This window comes from Acanthochromis polyacanthus, chromosome 10, assembly GCF_021347895.1.
Source record: "Acanthochromis polyacanthus isolate Apoly-LR-REF ecotype Palm Island chromosome 10, KAUST_Apoly_ChrSc, whole genome shotgun sequence".
NCBI classification, from domain to species: Eukaryota; Metazoa; Chordata; class Actinopteri; family Pomacentridae; genus Acanthochromis; species Acanthochromis polyacanthus.
In genome coordinates this window covers 24,596,424-24,609,292 of record NC_067122.1, presented here as the reverse complement: position 1 = coordinate 24,609,292, position 12,869 = coordinate 24,596,424, and the positions used below count along the sequence as shown (strand labels likewise).

At 45.1% G+C, this 12,869-nt stretch overlaps 1 protein-coding gene across 2 annotated transcripts in view; it reads left to right on the top strand.

Moving 5' to 3' along the window:
• The window catches only part of ankhd1 (ankyrin repeat and KH domain containing 1), a 30,611-nt gene extending 18,565 nt beyond the window's left edge, over nucleotides 1–12,046 (top strand). For both annotated transcript variants that reach the window (XM_022195881.2, XM_022195873.2), the window contains exons 17-39: nucleotides 48–335; nucleotides 427–850; nucleotides 967–1,106; nucleotides 1,220–1,331; nucleotides 1,457–1,602; nucleotides 1,701–1,843; nucleotides 2,224–2,437; nucleotides 3,305–3,480; nucleotides 3,766–3,928; nucleotides 4,021–4,116; nucleotides 4,219–4,335; nucleotides 4,435–4,603; nucleotides 4,716–4,915; nucleotides 5,051–5,412; nucleotides 5,660–5,812; nucleotides 6,505–6,654; nucleotides 7,515–9,075; nucleotides 9,201–9,387; nucleotides 9,610–9,735; nucleotides 10,484–10,735; nucleotides 10,846–11,030; nucleotides 11,121–11,288; nucleotides 11,410–12,046. In XM_022195881.2, the coding sequence (XP_022051573.2) occupies nucleotides 48–335; nucleotides 427–850; nucleotides 967–1,106; nucleotides 1,220–1,331; nucleotides 1,457–1,602; nucleotides 1,701–1,843; nucleotides 2,224–2,437; nucleotides 3,305–3,480; nucleotides 3,766–3,928; nucleotides 4,021–4,116; nucleotides 4,219–4,335; nucleotides 4,435–4,603; nucleotides 4,716–4,915; nucleotides 5,051–5,412; nucleotides 5,660–5,812; nucleotides 6,505–6,654; nucleotides 7,515–9,075; nucleotides 9,201–9,387; nucleotides 9,610–9,735; nucleotides 10,484–10,735; nucleotides 10,846–11,030; nucleotides 11,121–11,288; nucleotides 11,410–11,469 (5,592 nt within the window). In that variant the 3' untranslated portion in view covers nucleotides 11,470–12,046. The remainder of the gene's footprint in view (nucleotides 1–47; nucleotides 336–426; nucleotides 851–966; nucleotides 1,107–1,219; nucleotides 1,332–1,456; nucleotides 1,603–1,700; nucleotides 1,844–2,223; nucleotides 2,438–3,304; nucleotides 3,481–3,765; nucleotides 3,929–4,020; nucleotides 4,117–4,218; nucleotides 4,336–4,434; nucleotides 4,604–4,715; nucleotides 4,916–5,050; nucleotides 5,413–5,659; nucleotides 5,813–6,504; nucleotides 6,655–7,514; nucleotides 9,076–9,200; nucleotides 9,388–9,609; nucleotides 9,736–10,483; nucleotides 10,736–10,845; nucleotides 11,031–11,120; nucleotides 11,289–11,409) is intronic.
• The last annotated feature ends 823 nt before the right edge of the window (nucleotides 12,047–12,869 follow it).

Here is a 12,869-nt window from a genome sequence, read left to right as displayed (position 1 = left end):
CTGTATCAGAAATGTGTCAAACAAAGATGTGAATATTGTTTACTTAGGTGCAGAAGAAGAAGAAAATCCTGAAGGAGCTGCAGAAGGTGGAGCGCCAGCTGCAGCTGAAAACACAGCAACAGTTCACCAAAGAGTACATGGAGGCAAAGGGCTTAAAGGAAGAGCAGGAGGCTGGGCAGAGCCAGGGACCGGGCCCGGGGCCTGGAAGTACGACGTCTGCTCTAGGGCCACTTCCCACCGCACCGGGCGCCCAGTTACACACTGGCTCGGACACGGACGAAGAGGCTAACAAAGATGGGGATCAAGAAGATCAGCCAGGAGAGGAAGGGGAAGAGGTGAACTTCTCAGTGATTGTGTTTTTATGTTGTTCTCCATTTGTGTGTTTATAGATCCAAGAGACTTAAGGTACATTGTGTGTGTTTTCAGGAAGAGGAAGATGATGAGGAGGAGGAAGGTTCGGAGGAAGAGGCAGACGGAGAAGAGGATGATTACCCCAAGCTTCCTCAGGTGGGCACAATCCTCTACAGGGATGGGCCACAGCCACCACAGCAGCCTCCTCTGCCCCCTTCGCCGCAGACTCAGCCCCAACCGCCTCCTCCGCCTCTTCAGGCTGCCTTCGTCCCTATCCAGCCCCTTCCAGACTACAACCCTGCAGATTACCCGGGAAGTACCAGCCCAGAGCTGCAGAGGGTACTGGTGGGACAGCAGATGTTGGGCCAGCAGCAGCAAGGTCAAGGTCAGCAGCTGGCTGGTTTAGGCCCAGGAATGATACCTCAGCAGGCTCCAGATGGGCTCATGGTAGCTACACCTGCACAGACGCTCACAGACACACTGGACGACATCATGGCAGGCAAGTGCATATCTGGAGGCAGGAGACTAGAGTTGTTTTTGCTCAGTGATGACTTGTAAAACTCTGCTACAAAACTAACCTGTATGTTTGGATGCGTCTTTTTTTCTCTGTTGCAGCTGTGAGCAGCCGTGTGCCCATGCTGAACACTACAACTTCACCCACACCCTTGTCCCAGCCACCCACACAGACGCCCGCAAACATCGCTTCTCCCCCTTCAGTCCTGCCCCTCTATCCCTCTGTTGACATAGATGCACATGTAAGACACAATGCCAGTTTGACAACTTAAAACTAAAATGCAAATGAACATATATATATAAAATATATGCACAAAGTATTTTACTGTGTTAAGAGATGCTGTTTTTTCCATAGACGGAGAGTAACCATGACACAGCGCTGACGCTGGCGTGTGCAGGAGGACACGAGGAGCTGGTGTCTGTCCTGATTGCACGGGGAGCCAACATTGAGCACCGGGACAAGAAAGGTAGAGAACAGTAATAATAAGGTGGTTGTGTGAAAAACACTGAACAATGTGGAATTGTGAGACGGATTTTTAATTCACAGTAGGTGCATTATTTAACAAAAAACCCTCCTAACTCTTCTCCACAGGTTTTACTCCTCTTATCCTGGCTGCCACTGCTGGCCATGTAGGTGTGGTTGAGGTGCTCCTGGACAAAGGGGGTGACATTGAGGCTCAGTCAGAGAGAACCAAAGACACACCCCTCTCCCTCGCCTGCTCTGGAGGACGCCAGGAGGTGAAGACATTGTCTTTCAGTTTACCCCCATAATACACATCTGTTCAAAGTATTGCTGGCTTAACCTGTGTTATTTAACTGTCATTTTTGTTGGACAGGTTGTTGAATTGCTGCTGCTACGGGGAGCCAACAAGGAACACCGCAATGTTTCAGACTACACGCCTCTTAGCTTGGCTGCTTCTGGGGGATATGTCAACATCATCAAGATACTCCTTAATGCTGGAGCTGAGATTAACTCCAGGTGAGTGAACTTTAGGATACAGTCGTGGCCTCCCATACCGGGTTAAACCTAAGGATAAAGGCTTCTATTAGTCTGAATGTGATAACATTACTGTAGTTTCTAAAAGTGATACAGCATCTGTGTAAAAGGGGCCTTTGGATTTTAGTGCACAACAGAAGTAGCAGCATAGTGATTACCACAAACTTATATCTAATGTTAAGGAAACAGTAGTGCAGTAGCTTCATAGTTGCTGATACTTTTATAAGTGCTGCTCTGGGAAAGTGAAAATAGATATTGAGCTGCCACATTGCAATTAAATGATAATATTTACCAAAACTATGACAAATACTCAATGATTTGATGTTTTTGGGCTCTAATTTATTTGTTTACTTTTTCAACAGGACTGGCAGCAAACTGGGAATCTCTCCTCTTATGCTGGCAGCAATGAATGGTCATGTGCCGGCAGTGAAGCTATTGTTAGATATGGGCTCGGACATCAACGCCCAGATTGAGACCAACAGAAACACAGCTCTGACCCTCGCCTGCTTTCAGGGGCGGGCTGAGGTCGTTAGCCTGCTGCTAGATCGCAAGGCCAATGTAGAGCATCGTGCTAAGGTGAGGAGTAAACAAATGGACTTTATCATAATGTATCAATCTGCATCTTTTCATATGCATCACTGTTTATATATTTATTACCACTCAGAACCCCAGAACCGATTAGTGGATTTTGAAGATATGTTACATTTTCAAAAAAAATCACCAAAATTATACCATTTATCGTTTCCAGAAACTGTGAGCACACAAAGAATTGTCAGATTTCAAACTTTCCTTGATACACTCCCCTGTAAGGTGCCATTTTGTCTCAAAACTCAACCAAAGCCAGCCTCTATTTTATCTAAATTACTGTATTCTACATCTCTTATTATATACTGTTTGATCTTAACAGATTCTGTTAAAAATCTAAACATTGTGCACTTCTCACCATAACTATGAAGCCCTACATAACAAAAATTTAGGAACATTTTTAGCTGAACTGTGCAGTTGTAATTCTTCAGAGTATGGAAAGAAATTATAAATGTGAGCAGTAAAATATCTGAAGTGTGTGGCTGCCGTTTTTGCCAGTATTGGTAACCTCTGGGGTCAAAAAAACAAAGTCAGTTTGCCTTTTTTAATGATTTATTGCATTATGTCTTTTGTATTCTGCACAGAAGACATTTTTAAAGTTCCCTCTACTTCTAGCCATGGCTGTACTGTTTCAATAGAGGTGCAGGACTTTACATTGCAGTGAAAAATGAGCCCACAGGGAATAGAAATGTGATGGGTGCAAATAAAATGGCCAAGCTGCCTGGGGTTCAGAGGTTTAATGTTGGAGGGAAAACATATGGCGCAGTCTGCCTCAGAATAAAAGCAATCTGTATTCTGGTCCTTTGTTTTTGGTACATCCACTGGCCTTCTTGCTAACTGGTAACTTGCTTCATGCAGACTGGTCTTACTCCTCTGATGGAGGCAGCCTCAGGAGGATACGCAGAGGTGGGCCGAGTGCTGCTGGATAAAGGTGCCGATGTCAACGCTCCCCCTGTTCCTTCTTCCCGAGACACTGCCCTCACCATTGCTGCCGACAAAGGCCACTACAAGTTTTGTGAGCTGCTTATCAACAGGTGACTCATTTGAAGCATTTCTGTATCAAACCATATCTTAGATTTCTTGTCATGAGTTAATCCTTAATTGGTTCTGTGTAGTAAAATAGATGTTTGCTTTGGTAAGATTTTCAAACTACTAATTTGGGCTTTGTTCATTGTGTGAATGCTGTCGGTCATTTTAACCAGACATTCACCATAAAACAGCCTGTTGTCAATTTTCAGTCTATTTACAATGCCCCTCAACCCTATTAGCTCGGTAACTTTTTTGTTTCCTCAAGTTAAAACTTATTTCTTTTTTTCCAGGGGTGCTCATATTGATGTACGAAACAAGAAAGGGAACACTCCCCTTTGGCTGGCAGCAAACGGCGGTCACTTTGACGTGGTCCAGCTCCTGGTTCATGCCAGTGCTGATGTGGATGCAGCTGACAACCGCAAGATTACCCCACTCATGGCTGCTTTTCGCAAGGTGCACAGTTGACCAAAACCTGATAGAATTTTGGGTTTCGTGCTGCATTTTGGCGAGGCTGTTTTTGCTAACCATTTTACTTGGCATTTTAGGGTCATGTGAAGGTGGTGCAGTATCTTGTAAAGGAGGTCAACCAATTCCCATCAGATATTGAGTGCATGAGATACATCGCCACCATCGCTGACAAGGTAGGTATCAATTACCTTTCTGTCATGAGTTGGCTGCTGCTATTGATACAACAGAAATGATTGACATATTAGCAGAGCTATAACTTTGAGTGTTCCCTGCAGGAGTTGTTGAAGAAGTGTCACCAGTGCATGGAGACCATCGTCAAAGCTAAAGACCAGCAGGCAGCTGAAGCCAACAAGAACGCTAGCATTCTCCTCAAGGAGTTGGACTTGGAGAAGGTAATGTCAGATTATGTGGCTGTGCTCTGGGAGGCAAAAGCATTCTGAATACAGTGTGTGGATGAGGGTGTTTTTTCATATGACTGCGTTGTCTAACAGTCCCGAGAGGAGAGCAAGAAGCAGGCCCTGGCTGCCAAGCGTGAGAAGAGGAAGGAAAAGCGCAAAAAGAAGAAGGAAGAACAGAAGAGGAAGTTGGAGGAAGAAGAGGGGCAGAAAACCAAGGAGGAGTCCTCTGAGATGCTGGAGCAGAAGGAGGATTCGGCTGAAGGTAACATTTCACAACTTTTGCCTGGAAAAATAAGCCTGTAATACTTTGGGATGTATTCTACTAGAATCACTTGGTTGAAAACCTTTGCTCTCTGACTTTCCCCCTCCCTCAGAAACAGAGGTTCCTATTGAACCTCCAAGTGCAACCACCACCACCACCATTGGTATATCTGCCACCTCCACCACTTTCACTACAGCTTTTGGTAAAAAGCGAGCGAGTGTGGCCACTACCCCAAGCACCAATCGTAAGAATAAGAAGAACAAGACCAAGGATTCAGCGCCCAATGAACCCATCATATTACAGGATCCGCAGGTGAGCACTGCTGCTTTTATGTACGGTGAAGTTTCTTTGCTGATTCATAATGCCTTAAAAGATTTGATTATTCTGACTTTAATATCCAGACTAGAATCACCTTAATGATTGAATAACTGTGCACTTTCCTTTTAGGTTGCACTAGCGCAGCACAAGGCTGACAAGAACAAGATCCACGGTGAGCCACGGGGTGGGGGCGGGGGAGTGGCAGGTGGCAACAGCGATTCTGACCCCTTGGACAGCACCGACTGTGCCAGTGAGAGCAGCAGCAGTGGTGGCAAGAGTCAGGAGCTCAACTACCTCCCTGACCTCACCTCCTCCGCCTCCTCCTCCTCCTCCTCTTCTTCCTCCTCATCCTCATCTTCAGCCCCCTCCTCAGGACCAGCCCAGTCCCAGGCCCTCCTGCCCGGCCCAGAGAAGAGACACTGTCCTCAGCCGCAGACTGATGGCAAAGTGGACAATAAGGTTACAGTCTCCATCTCAAAAATGACGCAAAAGTGAGTCCCTCATGAAGCAGAACAAATTAATCGCTTAGCATGCAGTGTGTATCTGTAGAGAAAAAGCTAAGCTTAAAACTCCTGTTTTAATGTGTAAACTAACATGCTGTGAGATTTGTTACATTGCCAACATATGTTGCCACTTCAGCCAGTGTTTGCCAGCATGATAAATAAGAGGCCATATCTTCAATACGTCACTTCATATCTGTGCACCAGCTGAATGTGAGCTGCGTCTGTTTTGTTGCAGAGCTCCAGATGCAAGCGACTCCACCTCCAACTCTTTGCCCTCTCCATTCAAGACCATGGCTCTTCCCGTCACCTCGCCCAACAGTAAGCTCAGCCTCACAAGTCCAAAGAGAGGCCAGAAGAGGGAAGAAGGTTGGAAAGAGGTTGTCAGAAGGTCAGTTTCCAAATTTGACTTCATGTGCACACATTTCTGAAAGGAAGATCATGTATTTCAGTGTCAAATGGAACTTGTTCTGTATGTTATCTACAATTCTACAATTTCATTTAGCAGACGCTTTTGTCCAAAGCGACTTACAACACAAGCAAGAATTCAGACCTAAGGAAAAACCTGTAGTAAGTTCAAAAAGTGCTTCAAGTGTGATTGGTCAAAGGTGTTGCCATCAAGTTGCAGAAGAATTGCCAACCACCCCACCCCAACTCCCCCTTTTTTTCCAACTTTGTCAGCGCTAAATAAGTGCTGGGTTTGGACCACCTGACTTATTCTACAACTAAGGTGGAGTCAGATTAAGTGCCTAGGTGTTCTCTGAACAATTGAGTCTTCAATTGTCTCTTGAAAGTAGAAAGGGACTCGGCAGAACGCACAGAGTTTGGTAGTTTGTTCCACCATTTGGGAACAACAGAGGAGAAGAGTCTGGCTAGAGATATCTATATATTGCAGCTTATATATATATATATATATAAATATATATCTATATATTATCTATATACACAAAGCATGTATATGCAATACTCACAGACAGAACTAATACATTTGCATGTCGTTTTATGAATTCTCTGTCAATACAAATGCAGTACAGCGACCTAAGTCCACATGTAAATCCACCCTTTTTACTGCCTCTTTTGAAGATCAAAGAAGCTGTCTGTGCCAGCCTCCGTTGTGTCTCGGATCATGGGCAGAGGCGGCTGCAACATCACAGCGATCCAGGATGTGACAGGAGCTCATATTGACGTGGACAAACAGAAGGACAAGAACGGAGAGAGAATGATCACCATAAGGTAAAAATAATGCCCTCTGGTGGACTACAGACTTCATTGCAGTCTTCCATTTTTCCATAACAGTTGCTTAGATGATGTGCCGATGCTTTCTAGATGTCACAATGCCATAGTGAGGCTTAAGACTTATGATTCTTTGACATTACATCTGATCATCAAATAAACTAGCAAATCCAATCTCGTTTTACACTGTATAATGACAATAAAGGACATTCCATTCTATTCTAAATAATGTATCAAATTCAACTGCTTCCATAAAATGACCAGCAGTGTCACATCTGTGTAATCTAGCACAAACTTTCGCATAAATATGTCATTTGTTCTTTGTTTGGGGTGGACACAATGAGACACAAAGTGAAAATATTTAATGTGCAGCCCTTGGTGGATGTTGTGCCTCTATCTGGGCTTTTGTTCTAATGAAAACAGCAAACATGCACATTTGCCATTGCTAGTATGTAGGTCAAGACATTTCCAGTCAAACAAGATAGTAGAGTTATGATAACAAAGCCAAATGCAAGAGATGGAAGGAAACCGAGAGTTTAAATCAGCAGCAGTGGGTTTAATTGCATGTGCTTCAAAACACTGGAAAAACAAACTTTTTGTTTTTTAGCTATACGGCGAAGCACTAAAAAAAAATAATGACAAGAAAATGGACCACACTTAAACTTCTATTTGTGCTCCATGAAAACGGTCTCGACAGAGCTGCATTTATTGATGGTGAGAAGCATTAAATATTACCTGTGAGGCTCTGGAGGGGGACAGTTTGGCTTGTTGCAGAACTTTAGCAGACTAAAACGTGTCATTGCTTTTGATTTGTTTTATGCAAAAACATATTCTGAATAAAGTGTGCTGTTTTGTTTCAGAGGAGGCACGGAGTCTACGAGGTATGCAGTTCAGCTGATCAATGCGCTAATCCAAGACCCAGCCAAAGAGCTCGAGGATCTGATTCCGCGTAATCACATTAGAGCCCCAGGCTCTAAAACCACGTCGGCTTCCTTCCCCAGTACCACAGGGGCTACCAGCGGTTCAACCACCGGGCCAAAAGCTCTCAGCTCATTGGTCACGTCCACAGGCGTCTCGTTCCAACCCTCCTCATCCTCATCTTCATCCTCTTCTCAGGCTGGGGGAAAGATTGGGAAGGGGCTGTCTTCAAATGTCAGGCAGCCGTTCCCAGTGTCTCTGCCCCTGGCGTACGCGCACCCTCAGCTGGCGCTACTGGCTGCTCAGACCATGCACCAGATCAGACACCCTCGTCTACCCATGGCGCAGTTTGGCGGCACCTTCTCTCCTGCTGCCAGCACCTGGGGACCTTTCCCTGTGCGCCCTGTGAGTCCTGGCAGTGCTAACAGCTCCCCGAAACACAATGGAGGAACCAGCAGCACTGGAGCCCAGGCCAGACCCAACTCGACCCATAGTGAGCACAGCAACACAGCCAGCTCAGGAGCCTCAGTCACGACCACCAACACCACCACCACCAGTGCTCCTAACACGTCTGCAGCTGCGGCCTCATCTCACACCCCGAATCCTACTCCGTATAATCCCCAGCCGAGTATCCCCACTCCTTCCTCCGTCAGAAAACAGCTCTTCACCTCTGACCCCAAGCCTGCTGGTGTCACCCCTGTGTCTGTCGCTGCTGCTTCTAGCGGCAGCAATACAGTACGAGGCACTGGGTCTCCTGCACATCACAGTTCCACTACAACCACGGCTAATGCCCCTCAGCAGCCAGTCGGACCTATTTCACAGCCCCCCATCCAATCCACTAAATCGGAGCCCAGTGCTGTTGTCACTCCTGGAAAGGACAAGCCGTCTCTACCTGTAGAGAACCAGCCTGTTTCTGTCAGTGAGAGCATCAACTCCGTGGGCTTCACTACCCCTGCCATGGCTCTAGTTCCCAAGCCAGAGCCCAGGCAGCAGTTACCTCCCCCTCCCTCCTCTGCACCATCCACAGAAGCACCACCCCCACACCTCAACCCACAACCCAGCTCCCACCTTCCCACAGTACCACCTCCTGTCCTCTCACACAATGTTGCACACCCCAACAACACTGTCCCCCACTTCTCAGCCCCTGCACCAAGAGTCTCCCATCGTATGCAGCAACCAGGGCCTTACTATTCCCTTCCTGAGCAGCAGCAGACGCAACAGCAGCAGCAACCGCAGTCTGTGTTTGTACCCTTCAGCGCTCAGCAAGAACCCCAGAAACAAACCCAAAACCAGACTTCCCAACCAACAAGTTTGCCTCCACAAGCTCAGACCCAAACCCAAGCCCAGGCTCCAGGCTCCCTTCAGGTCTCTGCTAATCTAGGGATGATGAATGGTTCCCAGATGCAGCATGTCGCCAGTGCAGGCAAACCTCAGCAGATACCCCCCAACTTCGGTCCTGCAGGTCTCTTCAATTTCAGCAGCATCTTTGAAAGCAACAGCCAGGTGAGTTTCAGTAGCCCTCACAACATCAAGATGAGTCTGATATTACATGTGGACTTTTACCTGTGACAGGTGACAAGCATAGGTTTCAGTTACATTTTGGTTATTGATTACGTTGTTTCCTGCAGGTGGGAAACAGTCAGGTGTGGGGTTGCCATTTGCCTGCTCGATCACCCCCAGATCAGTCATATTCAGCCCCACCAGCCTACATGAGCATGGGCCAGATGGAGAATATGATGCCTCCACCTCCTCCAGACAGCTCCAAAGCCCCTGGCTACCGTTCTGCCTCCCAGAGGATGGTCAACAGCCCCATCGGTAGGACTTTAAGTCCCGTTTTTGTCGTTTACTTAGCTTGGTTTATGCCCTTGAGATGAATAATCAGTTTTTAAACCATCAGCATCAGAACGAAAGTAGACACCGTTTATGTCCAACCAAATGTCACAAATGCATAAGACCTTGTATTTTCCAGAAAGGTGAAGTTCTGAGGTACAGTTTTGCTCTGTGTTAAAGAGCCTCTTTTCTTGTCTGTTGGTGCAGCATTGACCAGTTATGCCACCAGTATCTCTGGCAGCCCTGTGTATCTGCACGGTCACACAGGAGTCGGCACGCCCTCGTTCAGCAGACAGCACTTTTCCCCTCATCCATGGAGTGCATCCACATCAGGTACTTGGCTCACACACTTCCTGCTTGTCATTGTCATTATCTTATTTAATGTTTTCAGACTGGAAACATATCTGTTTTTAGAAAAGTTGTTCTATATCCAACCCCCTGAACCCTAAGCAGTTTCTGGGAATCTTTTTTGCTCCTATTACAATTTTATTCGCCATGGGGTATTTTTTACTGCGATATAAAGTCCTAAAATCCTATAGAAATGACACAGCCACTGCCGGCAGTAGAGAGAACTCTTTATTTTTTGAGCAGTTTAACAAAGTTGTACATGCTGTAAACCATCGTAAGAAGAAAACTGCAATAAAACGTGGTTCTATATAAGCAATATATTTTACTAATTACATTTTTAAGTTGTTTCTACAATTGTTTATCTGCTCTGTCATCACAGACAGCAGTTCAGCCAAAAAGTCCTTGATTCTTTGTCACATGACTGTTGCTTGCAGCTAAGTCAATAATAACCTCTTGGTTGCACAGAGGAGCATATCATTTTTCTCTCTTTTTTTTTTTTTTTTGACTAAGTCCGGTTAGTGCAAACCTTTCAATTTTGGCAAATTTTAATAGAAGCCATGTAGAATAGAGTGATAATGATGAAATATATTTTCTAGGTTAGATTTGTTGTTTTTTCCAAGACAACTAAAAGTAACTTGTGAATTTGGTATTGAAATGGCAAAATGCACTTTGCATATTCATCTTTTTCGCTATACATCACTTTTTTTTTCCGATGCTCTCTCTTTTCCACCAGGTGAATCTCCTGTCCCTCCTCCCTCCACGGTGTCATCCTCTGCCCTTTCCACTTCAGCTGTAGCCCCTCCTCCTCAGCCTAAGCCAGGCAGCTCCTCGCAGCAGGACCGGAAGGTTCCCCCACCCATCGGCACGGAGCGGCTGGCCAGGATCAGGCAGACGGGTTCAGTCAACCCACCTCTCCTCACAACCAGCTACACAGCATCTGTTGGACAGGGAGGGATTTGGTCGTTTGGGGTTGGCAGTGCTTCAGGTAAAAACAATTGTAGGAGTGTGTGTCTCAAGGTCACCATATCCGATATTTCAGCCTCAGAAACAGTGATATCTATTGATGCCATACCGTCATTGTGTTTTTTGGTACAGAGGCCATGTCAGGTTGGTCCCAGCCTCTGATGAGCAGCCACATGATGCATCCACAGCTGCAGGCAGAGCAATCCGCCTTCTCTCAGCACCAGCCTATGGAGCAGGACGACACAGGAATCGCAAACCCTGCTAACAACTACCACCAGCCGCAGCATTTGCCCAACAGTTACATGGACTTTCCAAAGGTAACACAAAGCCAGAGTTGAATCCATCATTTAACTGCAGTTTTTCTTGAGTACACATGTTTTAATAGGTCACCTGCTCTTGTCCTATAGGGGATGCCTATGTCAATGTATGGAGGAACCATGCTGCCTCCTCATCCTCCCATGGCTGAAGGCCCAGGGGGACCGATGTACAATGGTTTGCACGCTGGCGACCCCTCATGGAGCCCCATCATCAAAGTGGTCCCAAACAATGCAGATAACTCTGACCCACAACAGCAGGTCAGTGAACTTTTACTAAAGTCAAACATGTGAGGCTTGTGTTGACTTCTGCCATGTAGTAGATGTAATATTTGACTGCAGTTGTTCTAACACACCCCACCCATGTCTTCTCTCCTGCAAGGTGTGGCCTGGTACCTGGGCACCTCATGTGGGCAATGTGCACCTGAACCACGTCAACTAGACGGCGTCCACAGCAATCAAACGCACACAGCATGATCCACCGTGCAAACATGTAATACCAACCGACGAATACGACCGAATAAGACAAAGAATAAAGCAAACGTACAACTTGTAAACTTTAGTAGAGATCTAAAAGTGCAGAGCAGGGGTTGAAGAATTGGAAGTTCTCTTGACGCCATTCTTTGATGTGCCTATGTCAAACAAGGAAGGAGGAAATTGGGCCAGAGCTGTTATCAGTGTCCCAATGATGCAAACAAACATGCGCGATCACCTGTTCAACAGGATCCATTCTCTGCGTAGTTTTAGCGATTTTGACTTAAACCCACGTACACCGTTCTTGGGCTGCAGGAGGCTCAACATGAAGTAGCTATTTAAACTTGGCCCAGAACTAGATGATGATTACCTAAAGAGAAAGAGAAATCAGAACCTTTTAGAGTGGTAAATACATGTATAATTGTTTACATACTAAAAAGGGTTAAAATGAGAGTAAATTTCATGTCGTATAGTGGCTCTACTTTATGTAGCCTGTATTAATGTGAAATATTTACCTTAATATTCAATAAAAAGATTGAAAAGTATGTTTGCTGAAGCATTCTTTCCTTATTTTCTTGTTTTGATTTAACATAAAACTGCTAAACCTTCAACATACAGAAGATGTTTTGTTTTGTCCACTGAAATTATGACATTATTGGCTCCTTTTGGGCACCATCCTCCTTGCTGCTGGTGGCCCTATGCAGACTTGGCTTTAGGGTTTCACATTTTATCTGAAAGTACAATCAGATTTTTTAAATGTGTATGTTCCAGTTATTTTAACAGATAAGGGGAAAGGCTTGAACAGCTTCACCGTCCTGACCAGTTATATTTTAGCAGGATACATTTATTGTTTGACTCTCAAACCAAATTGAAAAGCTAGAAGACAAACCACTGATGCAAAAGTAAGTATTTGCTGCCTAAAATACAACATCCCCACTTTTCAATTTGAAGTGTAATGATTGTTGAAACTTCATACAATAATGCCACTTGAAGGTAAGAATGTTTGTGAAAAAGGATGAGTTTGGGAGATATTTTCAAAAACAATACCATTAAGAGTCTCTTTAGTTTTGTAATAGCAAACAATTCTTGATCAAATAATGTGGACTGCAGTGCCTTAGATGATTGAATATGCCTAACTTGCTCTTAGTCAATGAAATTTCTTCACCAAAGACATCATAAAATAAGTGAAAATCTGCCAGTGGAAAGTGAAATGTTACATATAGAATATCTGGATCAGCAGCTGTTGAAAATGTGTCTCATGCTAAATTGAACTTGTTTTTGATGTTCACTTAGCAGCACAGTTTAGTTCCCATGTAGTGCTCTTTTTCAGGAGGTTAGTCTCATGCCTCCAGAATATGTTTTCCAGCT